Consider the following 14427-nt stretch of genomic DNA (forward strand, 5'->3'; position numbering starts at 1 on the left):
ACCTTGCTTTCTTTCCAGCGTCTGAGGCATGCAGAATCAGACGCTAAGAAGAGCGCGCCCCGCCAGGAAGCCTCCCGCTAGCGAAGAAGACCGAATCCGGATTGAAGGAGCCGGAGAAGCCCGAGCGCCCTCTCGTTTTTACGACAGATTGGCCGCCCATGCAGCCAATAGGAAGAAGCGCAGCACCACCGACGGTTAGTCCGCGTCCGAGGAGGAGCCTCCGACCGTGTGGAAGTGCCGGGGCGGGATTTCCTGAGCTTTGCTGGTTTGGCTTGTTGTGGTTGAGGAGAGAGAGGCAGGGTGAGCGAGCGAGCGAGCGCGGAGGCAGGAGGAGACGGAGGCGACGACGACCCGTCAGCTGGGCGCGGTGTAGAGGGGGGTTGGCAGGCCTGGCCTGAGGAGATTCAGCCGTCGACATGCCTGGGATAGACAAACTGCCCATCGAGGAGACGCTGGAGGATAGTCCCCAGGTAAAGGAGGAGGCGACCTCGGGCCCTCTCTTTCAGGTGGTGGGATGAGGATGGTTGAGGCGGGGGTTGGTTTTTTGGCTGCACCGCTTTAACTAATCCGGAATATCAACTTCCTGGACAGGTGGCCAACTCTCCCGGGGTCCACTCTCGCACTCCGGCGCCACTTCGTCCTCCATAGCATCCAGCCAAACGGAAAAGGAAGGTTTGTTGTGGTACACGTCGGGGGGCAGAAGTGCTATGAAATCCCTAGTAGGATGCGTGGTGAAGCGGCCTTCTGTACGGGCTCAGCCTTTAGACACCAGTTGGGCTTATGATCCCATTTTGAAGCTGCCACCGGTGGGAGGGCTTGCTGGGGGACCAAAAAAAAGTATACTCCTCCCCCTTTTTTTTAGATGTTGGGGGTCTTTGTAGTAGAGAGGGAGCCAGCGTCTCTTCCCATATATTTGGGTTACTAGGGAATGTTTCTTTGACATAGGAGGCTTTTAGTGTCAACGTAAGTTATACAGTATTATATACACTTTTCTGTAGCTCTTACTTCCATGGAGTCAAACGTGGTAATGTGAAAAGGGCACTAGATCTGGATGAAATCTTTTTCTGTCTTGCTAGTTGTGTAATTGCTTAAATTGCTGCATCAGTTTCCCCACCACACCCTTAGGTGAATGCGTTTATCATTACCTTTGAAATCATCATCTTTAATGCAGTGTTAACTAAGTTGACTTGTAGTGAAACCTGTTCGAAGGTTAATCTCTATATGTACCAATCCCATATGCATATTTATTTGGAATTATGTCCCAAAGTGACTATGTGTTTAGATAGATGTGTTTAGAGTTGGGCTGTAGGACACAGTTATACATCCATATTTTCTATTGAAAAATGATGACGTTATTGTGAGCCATGTTCTGGCTCAACAACCTGGCACTTGCTGCTTTCTTCTCATTAAGACAAGAGTGAAGATCCGTATTTTTTTAAAAAAAGTTTTGAATTTGTTGTTGCAACCATTAAAGATCAGCACTTGTATGCAGACTGGGAAGGGATGGTGTGCTGAGTAGTATCTTCTGTTTCCTTTGAAGAGTTGACGTCATCTCATCTGTTGCTAAATAGGATATTAAACACTTTATATGGATCTGGTCTATACAGCTATCTGAACAGTGCTTTGCAGTCTATTTTTTATGTTCTTATCTGCATGTTACTGTGCAAATGTCATAAAAGATAGGCATAACTTTGATAAGTTAGCCTTTACACAGTTTTTAGTGGAACTCATTTTGAATGGCACCAGTACTGTAACCATAATATCACTGTGGTATCCTGATCCTGTGCATGTTGATTCAGAAGTGAGTGGGGATTATTTGTGAGTGAGATTGGGACTGTAGCCTTAACTACTAACTTTACAAAAAAAATTGCATTATGTACAACCCCTACACCTCCAAGAGTTCTATCAAACCCAGGACTTAATGGCATGTGCATATTCTGTCAAAATCAGTAAACTTTTAAAAATACTATAGTTTATATGAATATAGAATGTGTGTAGAATTTTCTGCAGATAAACTTAGCGATAGTTTTTTAAAAAATATTTACAGTTCTAGATTGGTGTAGCATTGTGGCTAAGGTTGTGAGCTATGAGTCAGCTATGATTGAAATCTCACATAAGCATTGAATGTAAGCAAGTTGACCTGGTTTGCATGACAGGTCGGGCTCACTGTGGTTCGTTTACCCGCATGCAGGGCATGCACAACTGCTATTATGAAAATGCAAATCTGATGCAGTTGAGGCTTGTGATCTGAACCCAGCCACCATGGGTTATTTGAGGGTTAAACAACCCTTGCATAGTTCACGGTGGTCGCACATGCTACCCTCAATGAGCTGGCTGTGTTGTGTGAACTGGCCCATTCAATGTGTCCTGCCCCAAATTGTGCAGTACTAGACAATCTGCTTTTTCAGGGCTGTTGTAAGGCTAAGAGAGGGAGAATGGTTTGGTTTAACACCAAACCATGGTTTAGTGTTATAGGAACAAGCACTGTGCTTGCATGCTCTGCAGGGTTTGATATGGATTTGCAATACTGGTAATGCAGGTAACTAATTTATTTATTGCATTTTTATACCACCCAATGGTATAAGCTCCCTGGGCAGTAATAGCTCAAACCATGGTATAGCTCAAACCAGGAAGTAACTAATTAAGCAGAGCACAGAAGGGGTAGAGCCGCCCAGAGAGCTTTGGCTATGGGGCGGTATATAAATGTAATAAAATAAATAAATAAAATAAGTGCAGCCCTGAAGCTCAGTCTTGTAACATCAAACCATAAGTTGGCATTAAATGTGAACCAAATCATTCTTAGGCAGTTTTATCTGGAAAAGCTGCTGTTACATCACATAAAACAATATATGTGAAGCATTTTGGAAACATTTAATGATCTCTGTAACATACTATTGTACTTTGGAAAAGAGAAGAATTTAAGTTAGGAGCCATATATCTCTTTAATATACAACTTTTCTTGCTTTTGAGTTAAGTGGCATAAACAAGAAAACAAGGACTTAGTATTGTCTTGCAATTGGCTAGTCTTGACAAAGTGGATAACTACTTTCAAGGCCAGTATCTTGCAAAAACCATTGCTCAAGTAACCCTGTTATACACAGGTATGTGCAGGCTGGTAACGTTTGTGACTGGAATCTGCAAAGCTGAATAAGTAACAGGATATTGTAATTGCAAAGGGTTTTATGGCCACTAATCTCTCTGAAAGCCACCCTGAGGAAAGTGCATTACCCATTGAACACAACACATTTGTAAACCGCCCAGAGAGCTTCGGCTATGGGGCAGTATATAAATGCAATACATAAATAAATAGAGCTTCCACTGCTGGCTAAATGAGAGACATTTTTGTAATAAGCTTCAAACAGGACTTGTCAGTGTGAAATAAAATGTAAGCATAGCAAACTTCAGTTAATCAGTTGCATTTCAAAGCACTGAATTTGCTTAACTTTCATAATTTTATAAACCTTTATTTTAGCCTGCCTCAACCTGCTGCCCTCCAGATGTTTTGGATGACAACTCTCAGAATTTGTGACAATTGGCCATGCTGAATGGGGCTGGTGGAAGTTGAAGTCCAAAACATCTGGAGCCTACCATGTTGAGGGAGGCTACTTTGTTGTGTTCTGCCTCAGGCCTAGAGAATCTTTTTAAAATCTCTTCTTTTGCTATCTTGGCTTCCTCTCTTTTAGCCGTTATCAATCCGTAAGAGGGCTGATCCTCTTATCTCACAATTATGAGATTTTGGTGAAGGAGTTTTTAAAAATCTCTTTGAACATCCGACTATAAAGGGCACCTCAATTGCTCAGGTAATACCTAGATCAGAAACATATCTATATTTCAAGCTTAGCTTGATTTATAATTTAATTTTAAATCTGACATTTATTCAAGCTTAATTAAGAATTAAATTTCAAAATCAATTTAGACTAGATTTAGCTGTAGTTAAACCATCATGACAAAGTAGAACTGAGAGAGTCATGTCCGATGCTTCCAATCAGCTAGTGCCTGTGAAGGAAGGTCAGGATCCACCTGTCCTCCCTGCAAGGTAGGCTCTGGATCAACAGTCCGGTTACCTAGTTACCCACCTCCCTTGTTGCATGCCAAGATGGCAGAAGCCAGCCTCTGGGAAAATAACAACACAATGAATAAGGACGAAGCAGTTTATTAAAACTCTAAAACTTGCCACATAAGGCTTCAGTCAAGCATACAGTTAAAAGTACAGACGAGGGAAGGAAGGGGAAGGGAATGAGGTAGGTAGCAGCACTAAAACAATTAACCACTGTAAATTACGCCCAAAGGCAACAGGCTGTTCCCTAGAGCAGCCAGGAATTAACAGAGGAAATCCTAACTAAGGCCAAGTTCTATCCTCACTTGAAAGGGATCTCCCCATTCCATTTACGTTCAGTTCCAGGGAAGATAGCCCACTCCCAGTTACTAACTCAGCAGATACGATGACCCGCAAAGGTCAATCCATAGCATTCTCTCCGGCCTCCATCAGGAGGGAGCCCTTCTCAACAGACCGCTTTTCCTACAGCTGAAGGCAGTCAGCACCATCCTGCTAATTAGCCCCGACCTTGAGTGTTCGACTGCGCTTCCCCCCCCCCAAAAAAAATAACAGGCCAGGTACTGTTTTCTGGAAAGTGGCAAGCAAGTTGTTTTAAAAAGTTGTTCTTGAGATCTCTCCCAGCAACTCCAGGCTCCAGTCCCAGCAACAGGACCGCAGCCATCTTTGCTCAGTTTTCACAGTGCCAATCACGTTGTGCTAGCAGGAATGACAGCTAGCACAATGGGAAGTTAGCACTTCAGTGCTGGAAATGAGTTCGAATTAGTGCGTCTGGAATTGGACAATTCAGTGGCGCTTCCTTCCTCAAAGTAGCATGTTGTTAGATAACTGTGAATAGGCATTAGTATTATAACTTCATTAAAATTTTAAATAGGCATTAATAGTGAAAGACTAGTTATCTTTACTAAGATCATGCTGAATTATTCTTGTGCCTTGTCAGTATTCTCTGGCTTAGTGGGATCTTGCACTGGCTTAAGGTTTGCTTTCTGCTTGATGACAATTAGATAAGTACCAAACATCTGGACTAGTAGCAATACATTATATAGTATGTTTGGGTTGTCCACACATTTGGTGGTGCCCTCTTTGAATCTAGCTGCAAGTCTATGATTGTAGTGTTAATAAAAATGTATATTTCCTCCAATTGTTTTTAGACACGTTCATTGTTGGGTGTATTTGAAGAAGATGCTGCAGCTATTTCCAGATACATTAGCCAGTTGTATCAAGCCATGCACCGAATTTATGACGCACAGGTAAAGTGATTATTCTAAATGCAGAAGTTAGCTAATCATGAGCCATTTTTACATAATTATGTAATTGATTTGATGTTTTCTGTATTATACAGTGTCATGAGGGTTAGAGACAAAGCTTTAATTCTCATAATTTCACTTAGCCACTTAGACGTTCATATGATCGGCAGGGGAAAGAGTGTGGCATCAGTTGTTTCCCTCACCCCTGCATGTGCTGGTTGCACATCTGGGATTACCTTAATTACCTGCATCATGAGTTGACGTCATCTGAACCTGGTGGGCCTAGCGACTTTTCACTCACCTATGGCTTGCTTAGAGGTTGTAGGGTGGGTAGTTCTGGTCGTCGGGTGGGTAATTAGGGTAATCTCAGTCCCATGCATGGCAATGGGGGGGGGCACAACCAACCCTGCATTGTTTCCTCAGCTGATTGTCCAAACTCAGTCTGTGTGTGATGGGGATCAGAGAGAGAGAGAGAGAGAGAGTGGGGAGAGAACTGTTTTGCTGTAATAGTTCCCTGTTACTTGCTGTTCAGGTGTGTCGTGAGAGAGATGGTATTGTTTGTCATTGTGTAAGAAAGCAAAGCTTATTTGAAATTGCACATCTTGTTTTATGCCCATGCCACAAAACTGCATAAACGTTTTGTGGCAGGTTGTTTCTAATTAGGTTTAAACTTTGCATTGTTAATGTTCATTAGTTGACAAGTAAATTACTATGGATTATGCTATTGTTAACAGCATACACAAGTAGGACCTGCAACAATATGTTGCCTGTGCACATGGCGGAATGACACACCATAACATTGTTCAGTGAAAGTCCAAGTGGGAAATCATGTAAAGTTGCTCTTGTTGGTTTTGACTGAGATCATAATCCAGCATACTCAACCAGAGGAAAGTCACACAGAACAGGACCAGGCTCTCAGTAAACTTTAACCTTATTAGACATTGGGTTGTATCCAATATTAGTCTTAACTTAAGCCATATTCATTTCAGTGGGTCTACCCTAAGTAGGACTAACATTGGATACAACCTTCTAGATACACCTTAAACCCCAACTGCACAACAGTTTATCTGTTTTCCCATCAGAAAAGACCCACATTACCTAGGAGACAAAGTGAAAACTTGTTGTTTTACCATCCCATTCTTTTGAACATCCTTCAGGGTCATCTTTGCTTTCTGTTTCTGCTTATTTTCCAACTACTTTTCTTGCCATCCTGTATTGTTTTCTTGTTGTTCTTTAATCTCAGTTTTCAACTGCCACTCCCTTTCCCTTCCTTCTTCTCTAGTCTTGTTCACTTGCTCTCCTGTGCTGAGAGGCTCTGAAGCATTCCTGCTATAAGAAGGAATGATGTCGCCTTCTGTTTTGAATGATGGCCCACTCAAATTTCTTTGAATTTGATTCTTTGTTGTTGGTCTATCTTGGAAAAGCCTGTTACCCACAAATATTACTTTAAAAATGTGAAATGTATGATTGTGGGACAAAAAAAGCCCCCGAAACCAAATAGCTAAGCACCACTGACCACGATTAAATAATCCAGAACATGCCTAGGCTAGCCCATTGTGGTCATGTTGTGTATCTGTGAAATGTATGATATTTTTTCATTATCAATGCAAAAAATAAAATGTGTTTTTGGTCTATTTATTTCTTAACCAGAATGAATTAAGTGCAGCAACGCATTTGACTTCGAAGCTTCTGAAAGAATACGAGAAGCAGGTATAGTTCTCTTGCAGAATGAAATATTGAATTAGAGTTGCCAACATCTTATATTGGGTCTGCTCATGTATCTTTAATACTAGTCTGGTATGCAGGAAGTTTTCCCCATTCTTTTATCTTCGTGCAGGAAAAGCTTCACTTGCTTAATTTTTGCTTATTAAAAGCTCAAGAGCTGATTAGTAAAGAAGCGAACGGGTGCATTGGGATGACAGTTTGGTGGGAAGGCCACCCCACAGACTGAGTGGTGTAGACTTGTAGCATGTCGCTTTAAAGCCTCATGGTAAAAGTTGTCCGTGGGGTGGAGTTCCCCTGCTGCATGGGGTAGTCTTCTCCCCCCCCCCCCCGCCCTCCCCACCAAATGGCGGCGCTGGTTCCCACTTACTGTATCGGGGTGCTACCATTCCATGGGGAGGGGCAGAGCGGGGGAAAGAGACGAAAGATGCACCACACCTGTCGCCCTAGCAACAAGTGCCGCTGTTGCGCTTCCCTGGAAAATGGATTTCTCTGACAAAGGAAGAAGGCGACGGCCTTGGCAGATGGATCCATTTTGCAATGAGGGGCCACCACTTGTTGCTAGGGTGACGGGTGCGGCGCATCTGTTGCCGTTACAGCTGTTGCTGTAGGGAGAGAGGGGTGGTGGTGCCTGGATCACTCCTTGGAGGAAAAGTGATCTATCCGCCCCTTCCCCCTTTCAGCATGGCTAAAGCAATCTGTAGCGGGATGCAGTCAGTAAGGAGGCCCCACTGCAGGTTACTGTAGCCACACTGAAAGGAAGGCAGAATGTTTCTCCCGGCTTGACGAGAAACATCATGCTGCAGGAAATCCCCCCCCCCCAATGCCATACTCTATTGGAGATCGGATCGAGGGGGTGGAAAGAGAGCATTCATCTCTTCGACCCGATGTCCAATAGAGTGCAGCATGGGTTGGGGGGAAGATATTTCCCATGGCTTGACGTTTATTGTCAATCCGGGAGAAATGTCCTGCCTTCCTTTTGTGGATCTCAGGATACGGAAGGAGATGCCCTTCTCCCCCTGTCACGTACAGGGGGAAAAGAACATATTCATACAACACTCCTTGAGATCCACAAGTGGAGGAAGGATATCTGTCTTGGTTTGATGATACATGTTGAGTCGCGGGAGATCGTCTTCACCCCCACCCTGCGAAGCATTTGGAGATTGGCGTGAGGGGATGGAAGGCGCTCGGGCTCTCCCCTGAGAGCATCAGGTAAGCTCTTTCCTTCCCCTCGAGCCGATCTCCACATGGTTTGAGGGCGCCGGGTGGTGGTGAAGGGACATGGACATCCCTGGAAACGTGTGGGGCGCCCCTGATCATTCCACCCCACCAAGGGATAGGATGATTGGTGGTTACCTGCGATGGGTTTATTTCCCATGCCAATTGAGGCGGGCAGGGCAAGAGCACCTGGAGTTTCTGCCACTCTTGCCTGGCAACTCCGTAGACACGGGGAAAACTCCACGGAGCCCGCCACATGACACACAACACAATGATTTGGAACTCTCCTCTGCACAGCATTGATATTTAAAAAAAACCTCCACTGTTGTGTGGATTTTCTTGCCAGACAACACATTTCTCAACAGTGGTGTAAAAACTCCACCATGGTGTTCTAAAACCACTGTTGAGAAACGTCTTGTCTCAACTGAGCCAGCGTCTCAAGTTGAGACTGCCATAAATGTCATTTTTTTGTCAAATTTTGATGTGTCTGTTTTCATATCAACTTAGGCAGATTTTAATGTAATACTTGCATGATTTAATTAAGTGATTGAAAGCTTTTATACAGAGTATAATCTACTAAAATTAGCTAACCTGGTTTTTTATGAACTTAGCCCATTCAAAAAGTTCCAGAAATATTTTCCTCCTCACCCATAATTATCCAGAAGTTTATTCTCTGAATATATTAAAAACATTATAAGAATTTGTTAGTGTTTATGGTGCTACAATATTTTTTCTTGGTTTTCAGTACCATTGCACTTCATGTATTTTATTAGAAATTTGGAGGATCATTCTGAATGTTTACAGTAAAACTCCATGAAGGTTATTTTCTGAGTAAAAGAATTTTCTTCTTTGGCAGCGGTTCCCTTTGGGAGGTGATGATGAAGTTATGAATTCCACTCTGCAGCAGTTTGCAAAAGTGATAGATGAGGTAAGGTTTTTTTAGCTTTTCTATGTTAATTGTGGACTTATTACTTTCTTTGTATACTAACATTTGTCTATGTATTTACAAACCATACTGATCCTCTTCAACTGTCCAATTCGTACTGAACCTATATTTAAAACACCGGTGGCTCTTTCCTTTTTGTGATGCTTTCAATAAAGGGTTTTAAGTCCAGTTGGATTCTTTAAATTAGGCAAGGTCCATTGTGTTTCTAAAGCACCAAGGCATGCATTTTTATTCTGCATTGCTCTTCATGCATCTAAGGGCACGTCTACACGAAGGGTTTGCTCCAGAGTGGCTTTGGCAGTGGAGCCCATAGCGCCCCCTGATTGGTCGCCATGGGCGGTCCTGCACCTCTGTAGAAGTAAAAAAAGGGGGAAGGAGAATAATAGGGCCATTCCTCCTCCCTTTTTATTTATTTTTTATAATAAAATAAATAATGGTGGAGAGTAACGGGCAGCCAGAGGGAGGAGACGTGGTTCGCCCAGTCCCTCTCCTTGCATCCTCCTCTGGCTGCCTCGTTCCTCTCTCCCCCTGTTTTTATTTTTCATTTATTATCTGTATCTGCGCAGCTGTGCAGAAAATAAAATTAAAAAGGAGGAGGAATGGCCCCATTATTCTCCCCCCCCCCATTTTAATTTTTTTTTACTTTTCCAGTGTCAAAAAAGTGCAGATGCCGGGAAGGAACACAAGTGTGGGAGCAAGGGGCCTTGTGGCGCCAAAGCGCTGCTGTAAAGATGGGGGCTAAGAGTTGACTTCCTACTTGTCATTCATAGTTAGTGTTGTAATTGCACCAGAGGGCCTTCTTTAAGGCTGCTGCCCCATTGTCTTAAACGGTGTACATAAAAGCCAAAATATAGTTCCTGATAAACTGAAAGAAAACAAGTCTAGTGATGATCTTTCAAGTTGACAGCATTTCATGGCCTAAGAAATTAAGAGCAGAGCATAAGGAGTGCCATGCTGGATCAGACCGAGGGTCCAATTAGTCCAGCACTCAGTTCACACAGTGGCCAACCAGCTGTCGACCAGAAACCAACAAAGCAGGTCATGGTGCAACAGCACCCTCCCACCCAGTTGTTCCCCAGCAACTGGTGTACACAGATTTACTGCCTTGGATACTGGAGGTAGCACATAACCATCAGGGCTAGTAGCCATTGATAGCCTTCTCTTCCAGGAATTTATCCATCCCCCTTTTAAGCCATCCAAACTGGTGGTCATCACTACATCTTGTGGTAGTGAATTCCATAATTTAACTATGCACTATGTGAATAAGTACTTCCTTTTATTTGTCCTGAATCTCCCACCAGTCAGCTTCATGGGATGACCCCAGATTCTAGTATTTTGAGAGAGGGAGAAAGTTGTCTCCCTGTCCACATTCTCCACACCATGCATAATTTTGTACACATCTATCATGTCTATTAATGCATAGCTCAGCTATTATACTTAGGTCTAGAACTTTCACACAACTAATGTTAAGTGGTATTTTAATCTTTTGGATTTATGACTCAAACGACGGAGCATTGTAAATGACATGTTTTTAATAATAAAAAGGACCATGGAGGAAGGGTGGGAAATGGGGCAGATTGCGAGGTGGGGGACAGAACAAAGGATGCGATGGGTGGGAGGAAAATGGTGAAGCCAGAGCTACGGGGGAAGGTGGAAAATGGAGTAGATTGGGAGAGAAAAGGTTTGTCAGAGGCAATGATCTTGAGAGAATTGAGAGTAGTGGGTGGTGGTATGGGAGAGAAAGTGTGTGTGTGTGTGTGCGCGCGTGCGCTTTGGTGGGATATTTTGGTAGGGAGTTGGCTGTCTGAAAGAGGATGCCTTCTGTTAAATGGATTTCTGTTGGAGCAGAAAACTGTGGAGTTCAAATGTTAAGTGTTTTGGGACTCACATTATAAATTTTGGCTTGTTTGGATGCGGTAGACCAGAGGTACACAGGAGATAGGTCTCCACATGTTTTGGACAGCATAGCCCCAGCCACCATGAGAAATGGTCAGGCATGCTGGGAGTCGAAGTGCAAAACATTTGGAGATCTACTTTCTTCCCGCCTCTCTTATAGGCCTAAGTCCCAGGTTTGGAAATCATGCTAAGATGTCTGGACCTGGTTTGTTTACTTGCTCATATGAAGCAAGGAACAGATCAAGAGCAAACAGGACTGCATACATGTGCACGCTTCACATCCACATGGCAGTTTAATAAGCAAGTAGAAATCTCTATATTTCCATACAAAGTTGTGTACTTACTTGACTTTTCTCTCCTTAGCTCAGTTCTTGTCATGCAGTACTATCAACTCAATTAGCCGATGCCATGATGTTTCCCATTACCCAGTTCAAGGAAAGAGATCTAAAAGGTACAGGAGTTATTGACATATATAGTGTGCCTGCACAGTCACTTATTCAATACCACTTTGTGTTTTGGTACCTTATGCCCAGGTCTAAAGTCTAATTCAAAGTTAGGATCGCTTGTCCTATTGAAACCAGTGAATGTTTTCCTGTCTTTTGCGCATGATTGTGAACTTAGGTTCTGATTTCACATAAAAGTGAATGATGTAGGCAATATGCCTCTGTAACCTTTGCGAATTATTATAAGCAGTATTTCATAGATTGTATACTTGGTATAAGTGGAGAAGCATCTTTCATATGAACATTAAAATATATACAGCAATAGAATTATTAAACTGATAATGTAGTGAAATTGATCATCCTAAAGAAAGGAAAATGTTTATTCAAATAATTTGAGTTTATAACAAACTATGGCTTTCCTTAAAGGACAGATTCCTCTACTTGATGTTGCTATTTAACAGCACATATTGTTTTAAAGATTTTGAACACAACTAATGAGAGTAGTTTTGGGGCCTTGAGAGTCATTTTTGGGGAGAAAGGTGGGGCAATTTAAAAAATGAGCTATTCATGTACTAGTAATCTTTGCTTATTAGACATTTAGAAATGTAAGACTGCAATCCTATGCACATTTTATCTGAGTCTGTCTTGAGTAAACATGGATACATATCTAAAATTGATTTTCTGTACAGTGTGTTATATCTAATGGATGTGCACAGTGATATGGGTTTTCTGGGAAAAAATGAATTTGAAAATTTTCCAGTGCAAATTAGGTTAATTTGCATTGGATCATTTTCAATGGAAAATTTCCTGATGCCTTAGGGAAATCTAATTTAGCATGTTAGATCTCCTGAATGCATGTATTTAGTAAACAACAAAGATTTTAAATGTACCCATGTTAATTTCTTGTTCTGGTGCATAAGTATTTTACCTGAAATATTTAAGGGAAAAATATTAAAGCACTCCTAAAGTGATTTAGATGTTATTTTACATAGAATTTTTTTATTGGAATAACAAGCCAAAGGTACTGAAAATGTTGACACACTAATTAATTTTAGCAACACAAAGAACTGTGCATGATATGCTGACAAACACTCCTATTTCAACTGAATTCACGTATCTTCCACTAACGTTGTTGGGGTGCCTTCAGGTTCTTTGACATTATTTATTAGTTCTGTTTCACTCTGAGACATGTATGTATTTCAGTGACATATATGGATTCTCTCCCATACTTGCTAAGGATAATCACCTGAAAAACATTAATTGCAACTCTGAAACTGCCACATTTGCCTAAAATTGTATTTGCAATTGGCATGCTTCTGTTTTTTACCAAAGAACTTACGAAACGGAAAATTTTCCATGGAAAAATAAAGCACTGCAATTTTTTCCACCCCACATCACTAGTTGTGCAATTGGAAGGAAGCTTGTATAACTGATCTTTCTCTTCCTCATCTCTCTCCACCTTCTGCCGCACCCTGAACATCCCAAAAAGCTTCTGCAATAGGTTAGGGGCTGCTCCTGAACAATGACGGCTGTGCTAGACAGGGCTGTAATGAGTTGTGGGAGTGAGGGAGATCACCTGAAATTATGCAGACAGGTCTTGGACCTGGAGAGCTCTGCTTTTGCAACATTCTTCTGCTTGATTTGGGGCAATTCCCTCTACTGCTGCGGCCCTATATAACATAATCTTCACTGTACAGGAGGGGGGCCAGTCCTTCTTGATGCTGCAGGGGGACCACTTGAAAAGAAAGATCAGTTGTGCAAGTTACCTTCCACTCATGCAACCATCGGACACAAGCCTACAATCTTAGTGGAAAGCTGACTCCTTTGAAACCTGTTTCATTTAGTTGAAAAACAGGACAGATGGAAACCTGAAACAAGTGAAAAGGGTTGTCCTATAGTTTAGCAAAACTGCAGTAATATTACGTACTTCCTTAAACGAGATGCATTCATTTCAGAGATACTGACTTTAAAAGAAGTTTTCCAGATCTCCAGCAATGGTAAGTATATCTTAAATGTTTATTTTCGGGCATGCTGTTTATATTATGATATATAAGAACATAAGAACTAGGCTGGATCAAACCAAAGGCCCATCTAGTCCAGCATAATGTTCACAGAGTGGCTAAGTAGCTGCCTATGGGGAAACCCTCAAGTAGGACATGAGTGCAATAGCACTCTCCCATCCGTGTTACCAAGGGATTGGGACATCACTACTGAAAATCTTGTCGGGCAAGTTCTCTGCCTCTCTCAGCTTGTCCAGGTCAGCAGCCTTGGCTTCAAGGGAACAAATTTGTTCCCCGAGAGCCAAGAGCTCATTACATTGAGAACACACCCAAGACTTTTGTCCAGTTGGCAAATACTCATACTTGTGACAGTCGGTGCAATACACTGAATAGCCCCCACACCCCTGCTGGCTTTCTACCTTGATAACTGGCTTATTATTGTTATTATTATTATTATTATTATTATTATTATTATTATTATTATTATTATTATTGGGTTTGTTTACCTGGAAAATTAAGTTATTTACTAGGAAAACACGGGGAATTTATTTATAGTTACGTACTAGGAGAAGAGAAGGCAGGGAAGAGTTGACTGCCCTGTTGCTTACCTCAGATGGGTGCTTAACTTGCTTGTGTGTTAAAAGACTTATTTTTAACTCGACTGGGTTGTTGTAAATAGTGAGGCTTTAAAAAGTTTGAGCATTATCACTAACCTCATTTCTGGTTCCAGAGACTTATTTGCTAATTTGTAGTAAATCAAGTAGTGGAAGTGGGGTGGTGGAGCTTTGGCATTTCGTCATGATTTTTTCGTTTGTTTTGGCATTCCATAGTTTTAACTATTCTGTTGAAGGCAGTGAAACATGATAATGCACTCCCAAAGGTGCCAGTGAGGAAGTATTCC

General features: G+C 42.1%; 1 protein-coding gene across 1 annotated transcript in view; it reads left to right on the plus strand.

The window, feature by feature from the left end:
* Positions 1-358: 358 nt before the first annotated feature.
* Positions 359-14427, plus strand: part of APPL1 (adaptor protein, phosphotyrosine interacting with PH domain and leucine zipper 1) — a 34692-nt gene continuing 20623 nt past the window's right edge. Inside the window, exons 1-6 of the mRNA XM_063121289.1 lie at positions 359-470; positions 5206-5304; positions 6952-7011; positions 9098-9169; positions 11447-11534; positions 13482-13523. Of these exons, the coding sequence (XP_062977359.1) occupies positions 417-470; positions 5206-5304; positions 6952-7011; positions 9098-9169; positions 11447-11534; positions 13482-13523 (415 nt within the window). The 5' untranslated portion in view covers positions 359-416. The remainder of the gene's footprint in view (positions 471-5205; positions 5305-6951; positions 7012-9097; positions 9170-11446; positions 11535-13481; positions 13524-14427) is intronic.

Source organism: Elgaria multicarinata, chromosome 3 (assembly GCF_023053635.1).
Source record: "Elgaria multicarinata webbii isolate HBS135686 ecotype San Diego chromosome 3, rElgMul1.1.pri, whole genome shotgun sequence".
Taxonomy (NCBI): domain Eukaryota; kingdom Metazoa; phylum Chordata; class Lepidosauria; order Squamata; family Anguidae; genus Elgaria; species Elgaria multicarinata.